The sequence below is a fragment of the Scyliorhinus torazame genome, chromosome 31 (genome assembly GCF_047496885.1).
Source record: "Scyliorhinus torazame isolate Kashiwa2021f chromosome 31, sScyTor2.1, whole genome shotgun sequence".
NCBI lineage: Eukaryota > Metazoa > Chordata > Chondrichthyes > Carcharhiniformes > Scyliorhinidae > Scyliorhinus > Scyliorhinus torazame.
The window spans coordinates 27862868-27884128 of NC_092737.1; the positions used below are offsets into that span (position 1 = coordinate 27862868).

The following is a 21261-nucleotide window of genomic DNA, read 5'->3' on the forward strand; positions in this document are numbered from 1 at the left end:
ATAACATATGAGTTTTATTAACTGTTCTGCAGCAACTTATCTAATTCCTTCGGAAATCGGCATTATGCTACTTCTGAAACGTCGTCTCTTATTTAGCCATTTGCACGTATATTCGTCATGAGAAAGCCCAGATATTCAATGTTCCAGCATATTAAGCAATACTAAGTACATTACATCTGAACCTGGCTCTGTGTTACAGAAACACCTATGTGCATATCAGCATTTCCCATTCCGAACCCTAAGCCTGTGGTCCGTGGCATGAACATTGGAATGATTTATCTCCTCCACGTGCACACTTAGGTTAAATGCATGCCCTGTGGCCCCAGACTTTGAGCAACGGTTCCACCAGAGTCACTATCTCTGTGGCCCAGTAACAGAGCAATTGCAGCATTACCGCATTGAATAATCACGTGTTGCATCCTGAAACTGCTTCAAGGGGAAATGCAATTCTTGCCCATTTAAGGTTGTCACTTTCACATCAGCGGGAACATTAAACTGCCGTTAAATACCGGGTAGGTACACCTCTCTCGGACCACAAATATTCAGACATTGAAGACAACGGCTGTGAAGAGGAAGGTAAGTGATAGACTTTTTTCTTCATTTGTACTGTAGCTATTTCACCCATTTGATTCTGCGTACTTTTCCTTTCTTATGTTTCAGGATACTCTCCTCGGTGAGCATTTGTGACTTCAAAAGTTCTTTTTCACTTCTGTGAAATTCAGGGAAAGGATGTCTCATCTTAGAAGAGCAACCAGTTTAATAAGGATATGTCGGTAGGGCAGCACGGTAGCATACTGGTTAGCACAGTTTCTTCACAGTTGCAGGGTTCCAGGGTTCCAGGTCCGATTCACGGCTTGGGTCACTGTCTGTGCGGAGTCTCCACATCCTCCCCGTGTGTGCGTGGGTTTCCTCCGGGTGGTCCGGTTTCCTCCCACAGTCCAACGATGTCCGAGTTAGGTGGATTGGCAATGCTAAATTGCTAAATTACACTTAGTGTCGAAAAATGTTTGGTGGAGTTGCTAGGTTACGGGGATAGGGTTGAGGTGTGGGCTTGGGTGGGCGCTCTTTCTAAGGACCGGAGCAAACTCGATGGGCCGAATAGCCTCCTTCAGCACACTAAATTCTACAATTGTGAGGTCGGAGAGTGTGTGTCAGGATGAACCAACGTGAAATGACCATCACAGAGAAATTGAAGGCTGACACTCGAAGCGACCTTTCTGATCCTTGTTGAAATTAATCGTGATAGTGTAACGGGGTACATTATTTAACACCGTCCACAGCAATAGAGCCATAGCCGGCAATAGAGAGATGGCCCAGTTAAACACATGTGCAATTAATTTAATTTGTCACAGAAATCATTCAGAAAATAATACGTGCCTAGCTTCCCATTTCGGCCTACTCCAGACTAATTGGACGATATCGCTTATTCATTATTTTTCAAACATAGCCAATTAACTTTCTGCGGTGTGACTGCAGAGTGGTGGAAGGAAAATTCGATTGTTCTTGGTATTAGATCTTGAGCCATTCCCAGGCAACGATCGTCCACATTACTCTGCACTCTGGATAAGAGCGTAACTAATTTAAGGACTCTTTAATTACTGTCCAGTAGACAGTGCAGAGTTGAATTGAAGGACAGAACAGGATAGCCCGGGTCATTTAGCAAAACCTCTTATCCTGTGTCCAGAGAGCCGACTTCAGGCAAGGAGTGTTTAACATGATGTAAATACACTTTTAAAAAGTCGCAACATGTGCAGCAAAAAATTGGATAACACAGCTAAGACCATAAGACATAGGAGCGGAAGTAAGGCCATTCGGCCCATCGAGTCCACTCCACCATTCAATCATGGCTGATTTCAACTCCATTTACCCGCTCTCTCTCCATAGCACTAAATTCCTTGAGAAATCAAGAATTTATCAACTTCTGTCTTAAAGACACTCAACGTCCCGGCCTCCACCGCCCTCTGTGGCAATGAATTCCACGGACCCACCGCTCTCTGGCTGAAGAAATTTCCCCTCATCTCTGTTCTAAAGTGACTCCCTTTTATTCTAAGGCTGTTCCCCCGGGTCCTAGTCTCCCCTGCTAATGGAAACAACTTCCCTACGTCCACCCTATCTAAGCTATTCATTATCTTGTAAGTTTCTATTAGATCTCCCCTCAACCTCCTAAACTCCAATGATTATAATCCCAGGATCCTCAGACGTTCATCGTATGTTAGGCCTACCATTCCTGGGATCATCCGTGTGAATCTCCGCTGGACCCCCTCCAGTGCCAGTATGTCCTTCCTGAGGTGTGGGGCCCAAAAATTGCTCACAGTATTCTAAATGGGGCCTAACTAATGCTTTATAAAGCTTCTGAAGTACATCCCTGTTTTTATATTCCAAGCCTCTTGAGACGAATGACAACATTGAATTTGCTTTCTTAATTACGGACTCAACCTGCAAGTTTACCTTTAGACAATCCTTGACTAGGACTCCCAAGTCCCTTTGCACTTCAGCATTATGAATTTTGTCACCGTTTAGAAAATAGTCCATGCCTCTATTCTTTTTTCCTAAGTGCAAGACCTCGCACTTGCCCACGTTGAATTTCATCAGCCATTTATTGGACCACTCTCCTAAACTGTCTAAATCTTTCTGCAGCTTCCCTACCTCCTCCATACTACCTGCCCCTCCACCTATCTTTGTATCATCGGCAATCTTAGCCAGAATGCCCCCAGTCCCGTCATCTAGATCGTTAATACATAAAGACAACAGCTGTGGCCCCAACACTGAACCCTGCGGGACACCACTCGTCACCCGTTGCCATTCCGAAAAAGAACCTTTTATCCCAACTCCCTGCCTTCTGCCTGACAGCCAATCGTCAATCCATGTTAGTACCTTGCCTCGAATACCATGGGCCCTTATTTTACTCAGCAGTCTCCCGTGAGGCACCTTATCAAAGGCCTTTTGGAAGTCGAGATAGATAACATCCATTGGCTCTCTTTGGTCTAACCTATTTGTTATCTCTTCAAAGAACTCCAACAGGTTTGTCAGGCACGACCTCCCCTTACTAAATCCATGCTGACTTGTCCTAATCCGACCCTGCACTTCCAATAATTTAGAAATCTCATCATTAACAATGGATTCTAGAATCTTGCCAACAACCGAGGTTAGGCTAATTGGCCTATAATTTTCCATCTTTTTCCTTGTTCCCTTCTTGAACAGGGGGCTTACAACAGCGATTTTCCAATCCTCTGGGACTTTCCCTGACTCCAGTGACTTTTGAAAGATCATAACTAACGCCTCCACTATTTCTTCAGCTATCTCCTTTAGAACTCTAGGATGTAGCCTATCTGGGCCCGGGGATTTATCAATTTTTAGACCTCTTAGTTTCTCTAGCACTTTCTCCTTTGTGATGTCTACCATATTCAACTCTGCCCCCTGACTCTCTCGTGTACTGATTTCTCCCTCTGTGTAGGGCCTGTGATAACAACCGGTGTCCCTGTGCTAATATTTCCCTCTGTTGTAGGACCTGTGATAACAACCGGTGTCCCTGTGCTGATTTATACCTCTGTGTAGGGCATGTGATAACAACCGGTGTCCCTGTGCTGATTTCTCCCTCTGTGTAGGGCCTGTGATAACAACCGGTGTCCCTGTGATGATTTATACCTCTGTGTAGGGCATGTGATAACAACCGGTGTCCCTGTGCTGATATCTCCCTCTGTGTAGGGCCTGTGATAACAGCCGGTGTCCCTGTGCTGATATCTCCCTCTGTGTAGGGCCTGTAATAACAACCGGTGTCCTTGTGCTGATATCTCTCTCTGTGTAGGGCCTGTAACTACAACCGGTGTCCCTGTGCAGATATCTCCCTGTGTGCAGGGCCTGTGATAAAAACCGTTATCTCTGTGCAGATATCTGTCTCTGTGTAGTGCCTGTGATAACAACCGGTGTGCTTGTGCAGATATCTCCCTGTGTGCAGGGCCTGTGATAAAAACCGGTATCTCTGTGCAGATATCTGTCTCTGTGTAGGGCCTGTAATAACAACCGGTGTCCTTGTGCTGATAACAACCGGTGTCCCTGTGCTGATATCTCCCTCTGTGTAGGGCCTGTGATAACAACCGGTGTCCCTGTGCTGATTCCTACCTCTGCGTAGGGCCTGTGATAACAACCGGTGTCCCTGTGCTGATTTCTACCTCTGTGTGTGGCCTGTGATAACAACCGGTGTCTCTGTGCTGCTATCTGTGCTTTTATTGTGTGTGTATATCGCCCTGTCTGCAGGCCCTGTGATAACAACGGCTGTCCCTGTGCCAATATCTACCTCTCTGGAGGGCATGTGATAACAACCTTTGTCCCTGTGGTGATATCTCCCTCTCTGCAGGGCCTGTGATAACAACATCTGTGTACATACTCCCCCAAACAGGAAATAAGATTGGATATTACTGTCCACTCTCTGTCTGGGTATTGTAATCAGAGTCTGGGTCCCTATGCTGACCTTTCAGTGCAGCTGCGATCGCAATCTGTGTGTTGATATAGAATTTCCGCTGTAGAGAATATGGTCAGAGACTGGGCTCATGTTAATATCGCTCCATCTTTCAGAACGTCAAGATAACACGTGTGTCGTTCTGATCTCCATCCTTCTGATCAGAGACTGCAATCATTGGCTGTATCCCTGTAATGGTCTCTCTCTCTCTGTGTTTGAGTGCAAACTGAGAGCACAGTCTCCATTATTGTTCTCATCTCACTTTGAGTGGGATGATGATGCGTGGCCGTGTGCCTGCGATAATCTGGCTGAATGTGGACTTTGATCTGAGACCAGGCCCCTGCAGTGAAGAACAGCAGAATACCGCGGATGCTGAAAAGGCTGGTAAAACTCAGCTGGTTTGGCAGCAGTTGTGTTCTCTCTCTCCCGATGCTTGCTGGATCTTCCCAGCATTCCCTGGCTAATACCCCTGTACCGATTCCAAGCTCTGAGTCAGTCTATGATCTGGAATACTGGTGATTTCTGTCTCTAAAAGTACTGCAGTCAGAGGTTGTGAGGCAGTGTCCCAAGACTTTTGAGAGGGAACATAAATGGTACTGGTGTCGCTGAGCTAAATTACCAACCAGTGGATCACAGACTCGTGTGCAATAATTGTGTCCGTGTGGGAGCTGCGGTTTGTCCATGCCTCAAATGTAATTCTCATTGGAAACCAGTACATACCACTGTGCTGACCTTATTTCTTCCTGGTTTAGGACTTGTTGAACTGATCCACCATGAGGTCTGTTGCTCTCCTCCTTCTGGCTGTGCTCTGTGTTAGCGAATTGAATGCGACGGAACTAAATGACGGCGTGTTAACTAGAATTGTCAAGGAGTAAGTATTTCACAATTCACTGAATTTCTTCAATCACATTTCTGCTATTTTTCTATTTAATGGAAGCCAAATATCCAGCCCCACAGTTACTGACAAAATTTCAATATGGGAAGTCAGAAATGAGACCAGAGACACAGAGCTCTGAGCACCATCACCGCAGAATATATCGGCCAGTTTTTCTTCTCTTAATGTAAAGTCCAGCTGCATTTACATATAACAACATGACATGTGCTTTGTTCGCTTTATGTCATATCTTCGTGTTCAGAGGTGTCTAACTGCAGTGCAGTGAAATGCATCGAACTTTCTTCTCCCAGCTTTGGTTTCCCGCGTTGCTGCTTTAAAAAAATGTGTAACAGGATGTTAAAGAGGCATAACCCGAAAATGGATCATTCTGCACAACAACATAGCAATATAGAAAATAGGAGCAGGAAGAGGCCATTCGGCCCGTCAAGCATGCTTCTGCATGCATGATGACCATAGCAGATCTTCCAGCTCACTAACCTAATCCACCCCACTTTGACCCACTTCGTCCCAAGTGCTACAGACAATGCATACTTGAAAACACATGTTTTGGCCTCGACTTCTTTCTGTGGCGGCGAATTCCACAGACTCACACATTCTCTGGGGGAATACATTTCTCCTCATCTCTGTCGTAAGTGGACTACCCCGTATCCTTAGTCAGTGATCCCTGGTTCTGTACGCTCCCGCCATCAGGAAGCATCTCTCCTGCATCTACCCTATCGCATGCTGTTCGAATTGTATACGTTTCGATGGAATCTCCCTCCCTCTGCATTCTTTTCAACTCCAGTGAATATAATACGAACAGACTCAATCTCTCCTCATATGTCAGCCATGCCATCCCAGGAGTAAGCCTGGTAAATCTTCTCTGCACTCCCTCCATCGCACAACATCCTTCCTCAGACAGTGAGACGAAATCTGAACACAATATTCCAGGAGTGTCTCACTAAGGCCCTGTATAATTGCAGGAAGACATCCCCGCTCCTGTAATCGAATTCTCTCACTGTGAAGGCCAACATACCATGTGCCTTCTTAATCGCTTGCTGCACCGGTATGATTACCTTCAGAGACCCAGGTCTCGTTGCACATTTGCTTCCCTCAATGTATAGCCATTCAGTTAATAATCTGCCTTCCTGTTTTTGCTACCATTGCTCCACATTACACTGCATTTCCATGCATTTGTCCACTCTCTCGGCGTGCCCAAATCACACGGAAGCATCTTGGCATCTACTCACAGCTCACCCACTCACCCAGCTTTCCAATAATCCATACAGTGCAGAAAGAGTACATGCAGCCGATCCAGTCAGCACCGAACCTCCGAAGGAAAACGCTACTTATGCCCATTCCAGCGCCTTATCCCCACAAACTACTAAACCCACCTAACCTACACGCCGTTGTTCACAAAAGGGCAATTTAAGATGTCCGAGCCACCTAAACTGTACATCTTTTGACTGTGGAGGAACCCGGACCACCTGAAGAAATCCACGCAGACATGCCGTGTCACAGTGTCACACTGGTTAGCACTACTGCCTCACAGCGCCAGAGACCCGGATTAGATTCCGACCTCGGGTGACTGTCTGCCTGGAGTCTGCACAAATGGTCTATCAGACTTGTTGCCCTCTCGAGTGTGACACAACATCCTGGGTTCAGGTCTTTCTCAAGGATTGAAGCAAAAACATCTCAATTAACATCAGAAAACGTTTATTTGCTGTTTGTGAGTGTGAACTGTGCCTAACATGCTGCTATGTTTCCGAAATTGCACCAGTGGCGGCACGGTGTCTGATTGGTTAGCACTGATGCCTCACAGCTCCATGGCGCCGTGTTCCAATTCCAGCCTTGTGTCACTGTCTAATACCTCGGACGAAGAGTCCCCATCTAGCATCCTCTCCGCCACCGTAAGACTGTTTTTGACTAGCAGCGCCACACCTCCCCCTCTTTTGCCTCCTTCCCTGAGCTTACTAAAACACCTAAACCCCGGAACCTGCAACAACCATTCCTGTCCCTGCTCTATCCATGTCTCCGAAATGGCCACAACATCGAGGTCCCAGGTACCAACCCATGCTGCCAGTTCCCCTACCTTATTTCGTATACTCTTGGCATTGAAGTAGACACACTTCAAACCACCTACCTGAACACTGGCCCCCTCCTGCGAAGTCAAATCTGTGCTCCTGACTTCTATACTCTCAATCTCTCGTACCCTAAAACTACAATCCAGTTTCCCATGCCCCTGCTGCATTAGTTTACCCCCGCCCCCACAAAGTGCACTAACAAATCTCCCCCCCAGGATATTTGTGCCCCTCAGGTTCAGATGTAGACCATCCTGTCTGTAGAGGTCCCACCTTCCCCAGAAAGAGCCCCAGTTATCCAGAAATCTGAATCCCTCCCGCCTGCACCATCCCTGTAGCCACGTGTTTAATTGCTCTCTCTCCCTATTCCTCATCTCATTATCACGTGGCACGGGCAACAGCCCAGAGATAACAACTCTGTTTGTTCTCGTTCTGAGCTTCCATCCTAGCTCCCTGAAAGCCTGCCTGACATCCTTGTCCCCTTTCCTACCTATATCGTTAGAGCCAATGTGGACCACGACTTGGGGCTGCTCCCCCTCCCCCTTAAGGTCCCGGAAAACACGAACCGAGACATCACGTACCCTTGCACCTGGGAGGCAACATACCAAACGTGAGTCTCTCTCGCTCCCACAAAATCTCCTATCTGTGCCCCTGACTATCGAGTCCCCAATTACTAATGCTCGGCTCCTCTCCCCACTTCCCTTCTGAGCAACAGGGACAGACTCCGTGCCAGAGGCCCGTACCCCGTGGCTTACCCCTGGTAAGTTCCCCCCCCCCCACAAGTATCCGAAGCAGTATACTTGTTACTCAGGGGAACAACCGCAGGGGATCCCTGCACTGACTGTTTCTTCCCAGCCCCTCTTACAGTTAACCATCTATCTCCAATCTTTGGTGTAACTAATTCCCTGAAGGTGCTAATTATGACCCCCTCTGCCTCTCGAATGATCCGAAGTTCATCCAACTCCAGCTCCAGTTCCCTAACTCGATCTTGGAGGAGCTGGAAATGGCTGCACTTCCTGCAGGTAAAATCAGCATCCCTCACCTCAAACATCCTGCAGGAGGAACATTGCAGTATCTTCCCTGCCATCCCTCTAACCTCAAACCAAGATCTGGGTAATAAAAATAACATACATAATAATATAATATGGCACTTACACCAATGGGTCTTATTATTAGGTTAGAGGAGGAGGGCGGGTGGGAGACACTACACGTGTAGTGTATCGGGTTTCCTCTCCACCAGAATTTATTGGTGGTGGTGGTGGTGGTGGTGGGGGGGGGGGGGGGGCCTTCCTGGAGCTCTGCGGGTCGAGCTTCCGGTTCCCGCCTTATATAAAAAAATAAAAAATAAAACAGAAAAGAAGAACAGAAACGGGACCAGGTAAGGGTTTTTAAAGGAAATACTCACCTCCCAGAAGGCCCCTGCGAACCGCTCCCGCCGAAATTCAAAGGGCTGCTCCTGCAAAGGTAAGGGATTTTAAAGTAAATATTCACCTCCCAGAAGGCCCCTGCGCACCGCTCCCGCCGAAATCCAAAGGGCTGCTCCTGCAAAGGTAAGGGTTTTTAAAGTAAATGTTCACCACCCAGAAGGCCCCTGCGAACCGCTCCCGCCGAAATTCAAAGGGCTGCTCCTGCAAAGGTAAGGGATTTTAAAGTAAATATTCACCTCCCAGAAGGCCCCTGCGCACCGCTCCCGCCGAAATCCAAAGGGCTGCTCCTGCAAAGGTAAGGGTTTTTAAAGTAAATGTTCACCACCCAGAAGGCCCCTGCGCACCGCTCCCGCCGAAATTCAATGGGCTGCTCCTGCAAAGGTAAGGGTTTTTAAAGTCAATGCTCACCTCCCAGAAGGCCCCTGCGCACCGCTCCTGCCGAAATTCAAAGGGCTGCTCCTGCAAAGGTAATGGTTTTTAATGTAAATATTCACCTCCCAGAAGGCCCCTGCGCACCGCTCCCGCAGAAATTCAAAGGGCTGCTCCTGCAAAGGTAAGGGTTTTTAAAATAAATACTCACCTCCCAGAAGGCCCCTTTGCTCCGCTCCCGCCGAAATTCAAAGGGCTCCTCCTGCAAAGGTAAAGGTAATTGAAGACATGACTCACCTCCCAAAAGGCCCCTGCGCACCGCTCCCGCCGAAATTCAAAGGTCTGCGCCTGCAAAACATAAGGGTTTTTAAAGCAAATACTCACCTCCCAGAAGGCCCCTCCGCCCGCTCCCGCCGAAATTCAAAGGGCTGCTCGTGCAAAGGTAAATTTTTTTAAAGTAAATACTCACCTCCCAGAAGGCCCTTGCGCACCGCTCCCGCCGAAATTCAAAGGGCTGCTCCTGCAATGGTAAGGATTTTTAAGTTTTTAGGGGCAGCACGGTAGCCTTGTGGATAGCACAATTGCTTCACAGCTCCAGGGTCCCAGGTTCGATTTCGGAATGGGTCACTGTCTGCGCGGAGTCTGCACGTCCTCCCCGTGTGTGTGTGGGTTTCCTCCGGGTGCTCCGGTTTCCTCTCACAGTCCAAGGATGTGCAGGGTAGGTGGATTGTCCATGCTAAATTGCCCTTAGTGACCAAAATTGCCCTTAGAGTTGGGTGGGGTTACTCGGTTATGGGGATAGGGTGGATGTGTTGACTTTGGGTAGGGTGCTCTTTCCAATAGCCGGTGCAGACTCGATGGGCCGAATGGCCTCCTTCTGCACTGTAAATTCTATGATAATCTATGATAAATACTCAGCTCCCAGAAGGCCCCTGCGCACCGCTCCCGCCGAAATTCAAAGGGCTGCTCCTGCAAAGATAAGGGTTTTTAAAGTCAATGCTCACCTCCCAGAAGGCCCCTGCGCACCGCTCCCGCTGAAATTCAAAGGGCTGCTACTGCAAAGGTAATGGTGTTTAATGTAAATATTCACCTCCCAGAAGGCCCCTGCGCACCGCTCCCGCCGAAATTCAAAGGGCTGCACGTGCAAAGGTAAGGGTTTTTAAAGTAAATACTCACCTCCCAGAAGGCCCTAGCGCACCGCTCCCGCCGAAATTAAAAGGGCTGCTCCTGCAAAGGTAAGGATTTTTAAGGTAAATATTCACCACCGTGAAGGCCCCTGCGCACAGCTCCCCCCGAAATTCAAAGGGCTGCTCCTGCAAAGGTAAGGGTTTTCAAAGTAAATACTCACCTCCCAGAAGGCCCCTGCGCATTGCTCCCGTCGAAATTCAAAGGGCTGTTCCTGCAAAGGTAAGGGATTTTAAAGTAAATACTCACCTCCCAGAAGTCCCCTGCGCACCGCTCCCGCCGGAATTCAAAGGGCTGCTCCTGCAAAGGTAAGGGTTTTTAAAGTCAATGCTCACCTCCCAGAAGGCCCCTGCGCACCGCTCCCGCCGAAATTCAAAGGGCTGCTCCTGCAAAGGTAATGGTTTTTAATGTAAATATTCACCTCCCAGAAGGCCCCTGCGCACCGCTCGCGCAGAAATTCAAAGGGCTGCTCCTGCAAAGGTTAGGGTTTTTAAAGTAAATACTCACCTCCCAGAAGGCCCCTTTGCTCCGCTCCCGCCGAAGTTCAAAGGGCTCCTCCTGCAAAGGTAAAGGTAATTGAAGTCATTACTCACCTCCCAAAAGGCCCCTGCGCACCGCTCCCGCCGAAATTCAAAGGTCTGCGCCTGCAAAACATAAGGGTTTTTAAAGCAAATACTCACCTCCCAGAAGGCCCCTGCGCACCGCTCCCGCCGAACTTCAAAGGGCTGCTCGTGCAAAGGTAAGTTTTTTAAATTAAATACTCACCTCCCAGAAGGCTCTTGCGCACCGCTCCCGCCGAAATTCAAAGGGCTGCTCCAGCAATGGTAAGGGTTTTTACGTTTTTAGGGGCAGCACGGTAGCCTTGTGGATAGCACAATTGCTTCACAGCTCCAGGGTGCCAGGTTCGCTTTCGGAATGGGTCACTGTCTGCGCGGAGTCTGCACGTCCTCCCCGTGTGTGCGTGGGTTTCCTCCGGGTGCTCCGGCTTCCTCTCACAGTCCAAGGATGTGCAGGGTAGGTGGATTGTCCATGCTAAATTGCCCTTAGTGACCAAAATTGCCCTTAGGGTTGGGTGGGGTTACTGGGTTATGGGGATAGGGTGGATGTGTGGACTTTGGGTAGGGTGCTCTTTCCAATAGCCGGTGCAGACTCGATGGGCCGAATGGCCTCCATCTGCACTATAAATTCTATGATAATCTATGATAAATACTCAGCTCCCAGAAGGCCCCTGCGCACCGCTCCCGCCGAAATTCAAAGGGCTGCTCCTGCAAAGATAAGGGTTTTTAAAGTCAATGCTCACCGCCCAGAAGGCCCCTGCGCACCGCTCCCGCCGAAATTCAAAGGGCTGCTACTGCAAAGGTAATGGTTTTTAATGTAAATATTCACCTCCCAGAAGGCCCCTGCGCACCGCTCCCGCCGAAATTCAAAGGGCTGCACGTGCAAAGGTAAGGGTTTTTAAAGTAAATACTCACCTCCCAGAAGGCCCTTGCGCACCGCTCCCGCCGAAATTAAAAGGGCTGCTCCTGCAAAGCTAAAGGATTTTAAAGTAAATACTCACCTCCCAGAAGACCCCTGCGCACCGCTCCCGCCGAAATTCAAAGGGCTGCTCCTGCAAAGGTAAGGATTTTTAAAGAAAATACTCACCTCCCAGAATGCCCATGCGCACCGCTCCCGCCGAAATTCAAAGGGCTGCTCCTGCAAAGGTAAAGGTTTTAACAGTAAATACTCACCTCCCAGAAGGCACCTGCGCACCGCTCCCGCCGAAATTCAAAGGGCTACTCCTGCAAAGGTAAGGGTTTTTGAAGTAAATACTCACCCCCCTGAAGGCCCCTGCGCACCGCTCCCGCCGAAATTCAAAGGGCTGCTCCTGCAAAGGTAATGGTTTTTAAAGTAAATACTCGCCTGACAGAAGGCCCCTGCGCACCGCTCCCGACGAAAATCAAAGGGCTGCTCCTGCAAAGTTAAGGATTTTTAAAGTAAATACTCACCTTAAAGAAGGCCCCTGCGCACCACTCCCGCCGAAATTCAAAGGGCTGCTCCTGCAAAGGTAAGGGTTTTTATAGTAAACACTCACCTCCCAGAAGGCCCCTGCGCACCGCTCCCGCCGAAATTCAAAGGGCTGCTCCTGCAAAGGTAATGGTTTTTACAGTAAATACTCACCTCCCAGAAGGCCCTTGCGCACCGCTCCCGCCGAAATTAAACGGGCTGCTGCTGCAAAGCTAAAGGATTTTAAAGTAAATACTCACCTCCCAGAAGGCCCCTGCGCACCGCTCCCGCCGGAATTCAAAGGACTGCTCCTGCAAAGGTAAGGGATTTGAAAGTAAATACTCACCTCCCAGAGGGCCCCTGCGCACCGCTCCTGCCGAAATTCAAAGGGCTGCTCCTGCAAAGGTAAGGGTTATGAAAGTAAATATTCACCTCCCAGGAGGCCCCTGCGCACCGCTCCCGCCGAAATTCAAAAGGCTACTCCTGCAAAGATAAGTGTTTTCAAAGTAAATATTCATCACCCAGAAGGCCCCTGCGCATTGCTCCCGCCGAAATTGAAAGGGCTGTTCTTGCAAAGGTAAGGGTTTTTAAAGTAAATACTCACCTCCCAGAAGGCCCCTGCGCACCGCTCCCGCCGGAATTCAAGGGATGCTCCTGCAAAGGTAAGGGTTTTTAAAGTCAATGCTCACCTCCCAGAAGGCCCCTGCGCACCGCTCCTGCCGAAATACAAAGGGCTGCTCCTGCAAAGGTAATGGTTTTTAATGTAAATATTCACCTCCCAGAAGGCCCCTGCGCACCGCTCCCGCAGAAATTCAAAGGGCTGCTCCTGCAAACGTAAGGGATTTGAAAGTAAATACTCACCTCCCAGAAGGCCCCTTTGCTCCGCTCCCGCCGAAATTCAAAGGGCTCTTCCTGCAAAGGTAAAGGTAATTGAAGTCATGACTCACCTCCCAAAAGGCCCCTGCGCACCGCTCCCGCCGAAATTCAAAGGTCTGCGCCTGCAAAACATAAGGGTTTTTAAAGCAAATACTCACCTCCCAGAAGGCCCCTGCGCACCGCTCCCGCCGAAATTCAAAGGGCTGCTCGTGCAAAGTTAAATTTTTTTAAAGTAAATACTCACCTCCCAGAAGGCCCTTGCGCACCCCTTCCCGCCGAAATTCAAAGGGCTGCTCCTGCAATGGTAAGGATTTTTAAGTTTTTAGGGGCAGCACGGTAGCCTTGTGGATAGCACAATTGCTTCACAGCTCCAGGGTCCCAGGTTCGATTTCGGAATGGGTCACTGTCTGAGCGGAGTCTGCACGTCCTCCCCGTGTGTGTGTGGGTTTCCTCCGGGTGCTCCGGTTTCCTCTCACAGTCCAAGGATGTGCAGGGTAGGTGGATTGTCCATGCTAAATTGCCCTTAGTGACCAAAATTGCCCTTAGAGTTGGGTGGGGTTACTCGGTTATGGGGATAGGGTGGATGTGTTGACTTTGGGTAGGGTGCTCTTTCCAATAGCCGGTGCAGACTCGATGGGCCGAATGGCCTCCTTCTGCACTGTAAATTCTATGATAATCTAAGATAAATACTCAGCTCCCAGAAGGCCCCTGCGCACCGCTCCCGCCGAAATTCAAAGGGCTGCTCCTGCAAAGATAAGGGTTTTTAAAGTCAATGCTCACCTCCCAGAAGGCCCCTGCGCACCGCTCCCGCTGAAATTCAAAGGGCTGCTACTGCAAAGGTAATGGTTTTTAATGTAAATATTCACCTCCCAGAAGGCCCCTGCGCACCGCTCCCGCCGAAATTCAAAGGGCTGCACGTGCAAAGGTAAGGGTTTTTAAAGTAAATACTCACCTCCCAGAAGGCCCTAGCGCACCGCTCCCGCCGAAATTAAAAGGGCTGCTCCTGCAAAGCTAAAGGATTTTAAAGTAAATACTCACCTCCCAGAATGCCCCTGCGCACCGCTCCCGCCGAAATTCAAAGGGCTGCTCCTGCAAAGGTAAAGGTTTTAACAGTAAATACTCACCTCCCAGAAGGCACCTGCGCACCGCTCCCGCCGAAATTCAAAGGGCTGCTCCTGCAAAGGTAAGGGTTTTTGAAGTAAATACTCACCTCCCTGAAGGCCCCTGCTCACCGCTCCCGCCGAAATTCAAAGGGCTGCTCCTGCAAAGGTAATGGTTTTTAAAGTAAATACTCGCCTCACAGAAGGCCCCTGCGCACCGCTCCCGACGAAATTCAAAGGGCTGCTACTGCAAAGTTAAGGATTTTTAAAGTAAATACTCACCTTCAAGAAGGCCCCTGCGCACCACTCCCGCCAAAATTCAAAGGGCTGCTGCTGCAAAGGTAAGGGTTTTAAAGTAAATACTGACCTCCCAGAAGGCCCCTGCGCACCGCTCCCGCCGAAATTCAAAGGGCTGCTCCTGCAAAGGTAAGGGTTTTTATAGAAAACACTCACCTCCCAGAAGGCCCCTACGCACCGCTCCCGCCGAAATTCAAAGGGCTGCTCCTGCAAAGGTAAGGGTTTTAAAGTAAATACTGACCTCCCAGGAGGCCCCTGCGCACCGCTCCCGCCGAAATTCAAAGGGCTGCTCCTGCAAAGGTAAGGGTTTTTATAGTAAACACTCACCTCCCAGAAGGCCCCTGCGCACCGCTCCCGCCGAATTTCAAAGGGCTGCTCCTGCAAAGGTAATGGATTTTACAGAAAATACTCACCTCCCAGAAGGCCCTTGCGCACCGCTCCCGCCGAAATTAAACGGGCTGCTACTGCAAAGGTAAGGATTTTTAAGGTAAATATTCACCACCGTGAAGGCCCCTGCGCACAGCTCCCCCCGAAATTCAAAGGGCTGCTCCTGCAAAGGTAAGGGTTTTCAAAGTAAATACTCACCTCCCAGAAGGCCCCTGCGCATTGCTCCCGTCGAAATTCAAAGGGCTGTTCCTGCAAAGGTAAGGGATTATAAAGCAAATACTCACCTCCCAGAAGGCCCCTGCGCACCGCTCCCGCCGAAATTCAAAGGGCTGCTCGTGCAAAGTTAAATTTTTTTAAAGTAAATACTCACCTCCCAGAAGGCCCTTGCGCACCCCTTCCCGCCGAAATTCAAAGGGCTGCTCCTGCAATGGTAAGGATTTTTAAGTTTTTAGGGGCAGCACGGTAGCCTTGTGGATAGCACAATTGCTTCACAGCTCCAGGGTCCCAGGTTCGATTTCGGAATGGGTCACTGTCTGAGCGGAGTCTGCACGTCCTCCCCGTGTGTGTGTGTGGGTTTCCTCCGGGTGCTCCGGTTTCCTCTCACAGTCCAAGGATGTGCAGGGTAGGTGGATTGTCCATGCTAAATTGCCCTTAGTGACCAAAATTGCCCTTAGAGTTGGGTGGGGTTACTCGGTTATGGGGATAGGGTGGATGTGTTGACTTTGGGTAGGGTGCTCTTTCCAATAGCCGGTGCAGACTCGATGGGCCGAATGGCCTCCTTCTGCACTGTAAATTCTATGATAATCTATGATAAATACTCAGCTCCCAGAAGGCCCCTGCGCACCGCTCCCGCCGAAATTCAAAGGGCTGCTCCTGCAAAGATAAGGGTTTTTAAAGTCAATGCTCACCTCCCAGAAGGCCCCTGCGCACCGCTCCCGCTGAAATTCAAAGGGCTGCTACTGCAAAGGTAATGGTTTTTAATGTAAATATTCACCTCCCAGAAGGCCCCTGCGCACCGCTCCCGCCGAAATTCAAAGGGCTGCACGTGCAAAGGTAAGGGTTTTTAAAGTAAATACTCACCTCCCAGAAGGCCCTAGCGCACCGCTCCCGCCGAAATTAAAAGGGCTGCTCCTGCAAAGCTAAAGGATTTTAAAGTAAATACTCACCTCCCAGAATGCCCCTGCGCACCGCTCCCGCCGAAATTCAAAGGGCTGCTCCTGCAAAGGTAAAGGTTTTAACAGTAAATACTCACCTCCCAGAAGGCACCTGCGCACCGCTCCCGCCGAAATTCAAAGGGCTGCTCCTGCAAAGGTAAGGGTTTTTGAAGTAAATACTCAGCTCCCTGAAGGCCCCTGCTCACCGCTCCCGCCGAAATTCAAAGGGCTGCTCCTGCAAAGGTAATGGTTTTTAAAGTAAATACTCGCCTCACAGAAGGCCCCTGCGCACCGCTCCCGACGAAATTCAAAGGGCTGCTACTGCAAAGTTAAGGATTTTTAAAGTAAATACTCACCTTCAAGAAGGCCCCTGCGCACCACTCCCGCCAAAATTCAAAGGGCTGCTCCTGCAAAGGTAAGGGTTTTAAAGTAAATACTGACCTCCCAGAAGGCCCCTGCGCACCGCTCCCGCCGAAATTCAAAGGGCTGCTCCTGCAAAGGTAAGGGTTTTTATAGTAAACACTCACCTCCCAGAAGGCCCCTACGCACCGCTCCCGCCGAAATTCAAAGGGCTGCTCCTGCAAAGGTAAGGGTTTTAAAGTAAATACTGACCTCCCAGGAGGCCCCTGCGCACCGCTCCCGCCGAAATTCAAAGGGCTGCTCCTGCAAAGGTAAGGGTTTTTATAGTAAACACTCACCTCCCAGAAGGCCCCTGCGCACCGCTCCCGCCGAATTTCAAAGGGCTGCTCCTGCAAAGGTAATGGTTTTTACAGAAAATACTCACCTCCCAGAAGGCCCTTGCGCACCGCTCCCGCCGAAATTAAACGGGCTGCTACTGCAAAGGTAAGGATTTTTAAGGTAAATATTCACCACCGTGAAGGCCCCTGCGCACAGCTCCCCCCGAAATTCAAAGGGCTGCTCCTGCAAAGGTAAGGGTTTTCAAAGTAAATACTCACCTCCCAGAAGGCCCCTGCGCATTGCTCCCGTCGAAATTCAAAGGGCTGTTCCTGCAAAGGTAAGGGATTATAAAGTAAATACTCACCTCCCAGAAGGCCCCTGCGCACCGCTCCCGCTGAAATTCAAAGGGCTGCTCCTGCAAAGATAAGGGTTTTTAAAGTCAATGCTCACCTCCCAGAAGGCCCCTGCGCACCGCTCCCGCCGAAATTCAAAGGGCTGCTACTGCAAAGGTAATGGTTTTTAATGTAAATATTCACCTCCCAGAAGGCCCCTGCGCACCGCTCCCGCCGAAATTCAAAGGGCTGCACGTGCAAAGGTAAGGGTTTTTAAAATAAATACTCACCTCCCAGAAGGCCCTTGCGCACGGCTCACGCCGAAATTAAAAGGGCTGCACCTGCAAAGGTAAGGATTTTCAAGTAAATACTGACCTCCCAGAAGGCCCCTGCGCACCGCTCCCGCCGAAATTGAAAGGGCTGCTTCTGCAAAGGTAAGGGTTTTTATACTAAACACTCACCTCCCAGAAGGCCCCTGCGCACCGCTCCCGCCGAAATTCAAAGGGCTGCTCCTGCAAAGGTAATGGTTTTTACAGTAAATACTCACCTCCCAGAAGGCCCTTGCGCACCGCTCCCGCCTAAATTAAACGGGCTGCTCCTGCAAAGCTAAAGGATTTTAAAGTAAATACTCACCTCCCAAAAGGCCCCTGCGCACCGCTCTCGCCGAAATTGAAAGGGCTGCTCCTGCAAAGGTAAGGGTTTTAAAGTAAATACTGACCTCCCAGAAGGCCCCTGCGCACCGCTGCCGCCGAAATTCAAAGGGCTGCTCCTGCAAAGGTAAGGGTTTTGAAAGTAAACACTCACCTCCCAGAAGGCCCCTGCGCACCGCTCCCGCCGAAATTTAAAGGGCTGCTCCTGCAAAGGTAATGGTTTTTAAAGTAAATACTCACCTACCAGAAGGCCCCTGCGCACCGCTCCTGCCGAAATTCAATGGGCTTATATATAAAATGATTAACGATACAGAATACAGGAGGACTGGATCAACACGGATCTCTCTTCTAACATACAAGACATAGAGGCGTTGCATATCTGAAATCTCGTAACAGTATGTAAAATTGTTTGAGGTCAGCGGGCATTAATTTGTTCTACGCTAATGCCACAGGCCCCTTGACCACTATTTCAACGCATCTTCTGAGGTAGACAGGGCAACATTCACCATTTCCTCCCAAAATTCTCAGCCTCGAATGGCTAGAATTCTCTCAATCTAGGAGCTTCAGCCATTAAAACCCTTACACCTGATGAAATTAGTGTATAGGAGGGGAGATACGATGCTGGACGTAGTTATTGGGCCATCTCGCAATTCTTACATTTGGAAGTGTGTAGGAGGGGAAACGGACTGATTGCCTTTAATTTGAGCTGCTGACTTTCTATTTTCTCTCCCACTTTCTGTTATTCTAGTTTCCGTGACGTCGGGGATGAAGCGAAGGACCAGTTCTCCTTTCTCATCGCTCTGGATCCTGGACAGTGCACAAGTTACCAGGAGAACCTGTACCTCAATTGTGGAAAACGCAGTAAACTGCCATCTATCAGTAAAACTCCTGACGACTTCAATGTGTCCCTGAACTACATGGCAGTGTATCCAGATAAAGGCCAAGCATGTTCAGAGTATAAGATATTATTTAATAAGCGCGAGGGTAAGCGCGTGTCTGAGTGGTTTGGGAAGAATATCAAGGTGTTGCAGAAGGGAGGGTGTGTTATATTTTTCACAGAAAACACTCCGTGCACCTACAAATGTTTCAGCGGGAAGCCGAAGACAGACATTGCAGCCCCACTCCTGTCCAATCCATTTGACTCTTGGAGAACTGATGGGGACATTGATGTTCACAAATACTTTGTCTATGGCGAAGTCTACGACATTGACAAGGAGAAGAACAAACCATGGGTCATTCACCATTTCCAGTGTATGGATGAATTTGCAGTCGATCCCCATGGTAGCTTCCTGTTCAGGCAATGCCAGGAGAACCTGCTCTGCCGCCACTGCGATCGTCAGAACGATTATTGTGTCAATCTTTAATTACAAGTTTTAAAAATATAATTGAGACGCCCCACTCAAAAGTCTAGGCTTTCATGCTCTGCACTCACTTTGGCTAAGGGTTAAGGGTCCCTCCCCGTACATTCCTGATTCTCTTCACAGTGACATCCTCCTTAGCTGTTCAAACCGGGTGCACAGTGATTGGCACTGCTGCCTCCCAGCGCTATGGACCCGGGCTCAATTGCGGCCTCGGATGACTGTGTCGAGTTTACCCGTGTCTGCGTTGGTTTTCGCCGGGTGCTCTGGTTTCTCACCACAGTCCAGAGATGAGCAGCGTAGATGTATTGTCCATTGCTTCAATCTCTTAATCTCTCCATCGGTGCTCTGCCCTGAAACACTCCGCCTGCCCATGGACCTCGCTCCAGTTATCGCCTAATCCCAGCAAATCTTTCACAGAAAACTCCAACTAATGAAACAAAGCTCCTCTCCATTCCACTCCAGTAGAGATTCCTTTCAAACAATCCACTGCACGAAACTCTCTAATCAATGCACTTATCTCTTTCAAAATGGCCTACGCTCTCATATAATAATTGCTGAACTCATTCGTTTTCCATCCCCATGCATCCTCTCCAGTTCACTCACAATACACAAACACTGCTTTCCATTCAGAAATCCAATTCCTTCTCTACACACGCCTCCATGTGATTAATGTACTCGCACATTTTTACAGTTCTGGCTCCCATGCAGTTTTCTGATCCGCAGATACCCCTCCACAAGAAATTGCATCTCACTCGTACTCTTGGCAGTATTGTGAAAACTCTTCATAAAACCCAGTTTTTCTACATTGATACTTGGCAAATCGCCAAGCACCTCTCCCTTCTCTATACATTCCCTTCCATTTACACTGACATTCCCAATCTCTGTCCCACATCTCCTTGTATGTGCTCATCCCTATAAACCTTTCATATTCGCTTCTCTCTTTCCCTGCTTCTTGACCGCCACACGCTAACCTTGTACTCACCACCACACCCTCTGCAACGCCGACCTACCGTTTCCAAGAGGATCAAATTCACCGCTGACTAATCTTTGGTCACACAGTTTTCCTCCAAAGTCTCCATTAATTTTGATATTTCCCTACCCAAAGCAAAGTTCTTCATTCTGCGCTTCCCATCATTATCCTCTTTCCAGGCATGGAGATTGCTTAATATCCCTGATTTACCTCCTGTTCCTTCTCACTGTGCTTGTACATTTCCACTTCCCAGTCATCTCCACGAGCTGCACAGTTTCCCTGTTCAGAGACCCTTTGCCTTACTCTGCTAACCTAATTAGCTGCAATGCAGAACTTGGCCGAAAGGACCGACAAAACACTGATTTCTTTATCGCCGCTCAGTATTGCTCAGAAGCTGCCTTCAATTTGTTAAAAGTTACAATTTGGTTACATTGAAAAGAAGCAGCACTTCAGTCGATCAGGACGTTTTACTTGCGTATTAATCTCCGCTCCACAATAAACCTTGAGTTGAAATCATAATGATTCATGATTTTTTTTGTCAAACTGGGAGTTTCGGTCCAGGACGGGAGGGAGAGTTGAGACCAGGAACAGACCAGAAGCAGCACAGCGGTGGCTCTCAGTGACATTGTGTTAACATTCTCCCTAGTTTAATTGTCGCATTGCACCCACTAACCAGTAAGACTGACAGAATAAATAGGTCTGACCGAATAAGCCTACACACAAAACGCACTGGAAATAAAACCAAATTAAACTTACACATTCGGGTCTTTGGAAAACATCACAAGTCTCTGGGTAAGAGTACAAACAACTGATTCAGAATCAAACCGTATAGGCTGGAAAATTGCTCTGTGAAACAGATGGGCGTTTAAATCGATTGTTAGAGCAGACCAAATAGGTGCCTAAGGGGTAACGAAAATAAATTCTACAGTATGAAACCAAGGCTGCTTGAAGCATTATCTACGAAGGAGGAAGAGCGTACTCATGGCCAGAGTTAATGCAATGGGAGAGGGAGGGAGTGGCACAACTATAATGTAATTGGTCAAGTAATCTGGGAGTGGCGGCTAAGGCTTTGGGTACA

At 48.9% G+C, this 21261-nt stretch overlaps 1 protein-coding gene across 1 annotated transcript; it reads left to right on the forward strand.

Moving 5' to 3' along the window:
• Positions 1-503: 503 nt before the first annotated feature.
• On the forward strand, positions 504-20702 carry LOC140404538 (uncharacterized). Its single transcript, XM_072493143.1, has 3 exons — positions 504-576; positions 5209-5327; positions 18601-20702. The coding sequence occupies exons 2-3, from the start codon at positions 5230-5232 to the stop codon at positions 19214-19216; spliced, it is 714 nt and encodes a 237-aa protein (XP_072349244.1). The 5' UTR covers positions 504-576; positions 5209-5229; the 3' UTR covers positions 19217-20702.
• The last annotated feature ends 559 nt before the right edge of the window (positions 20703-21261 follow it).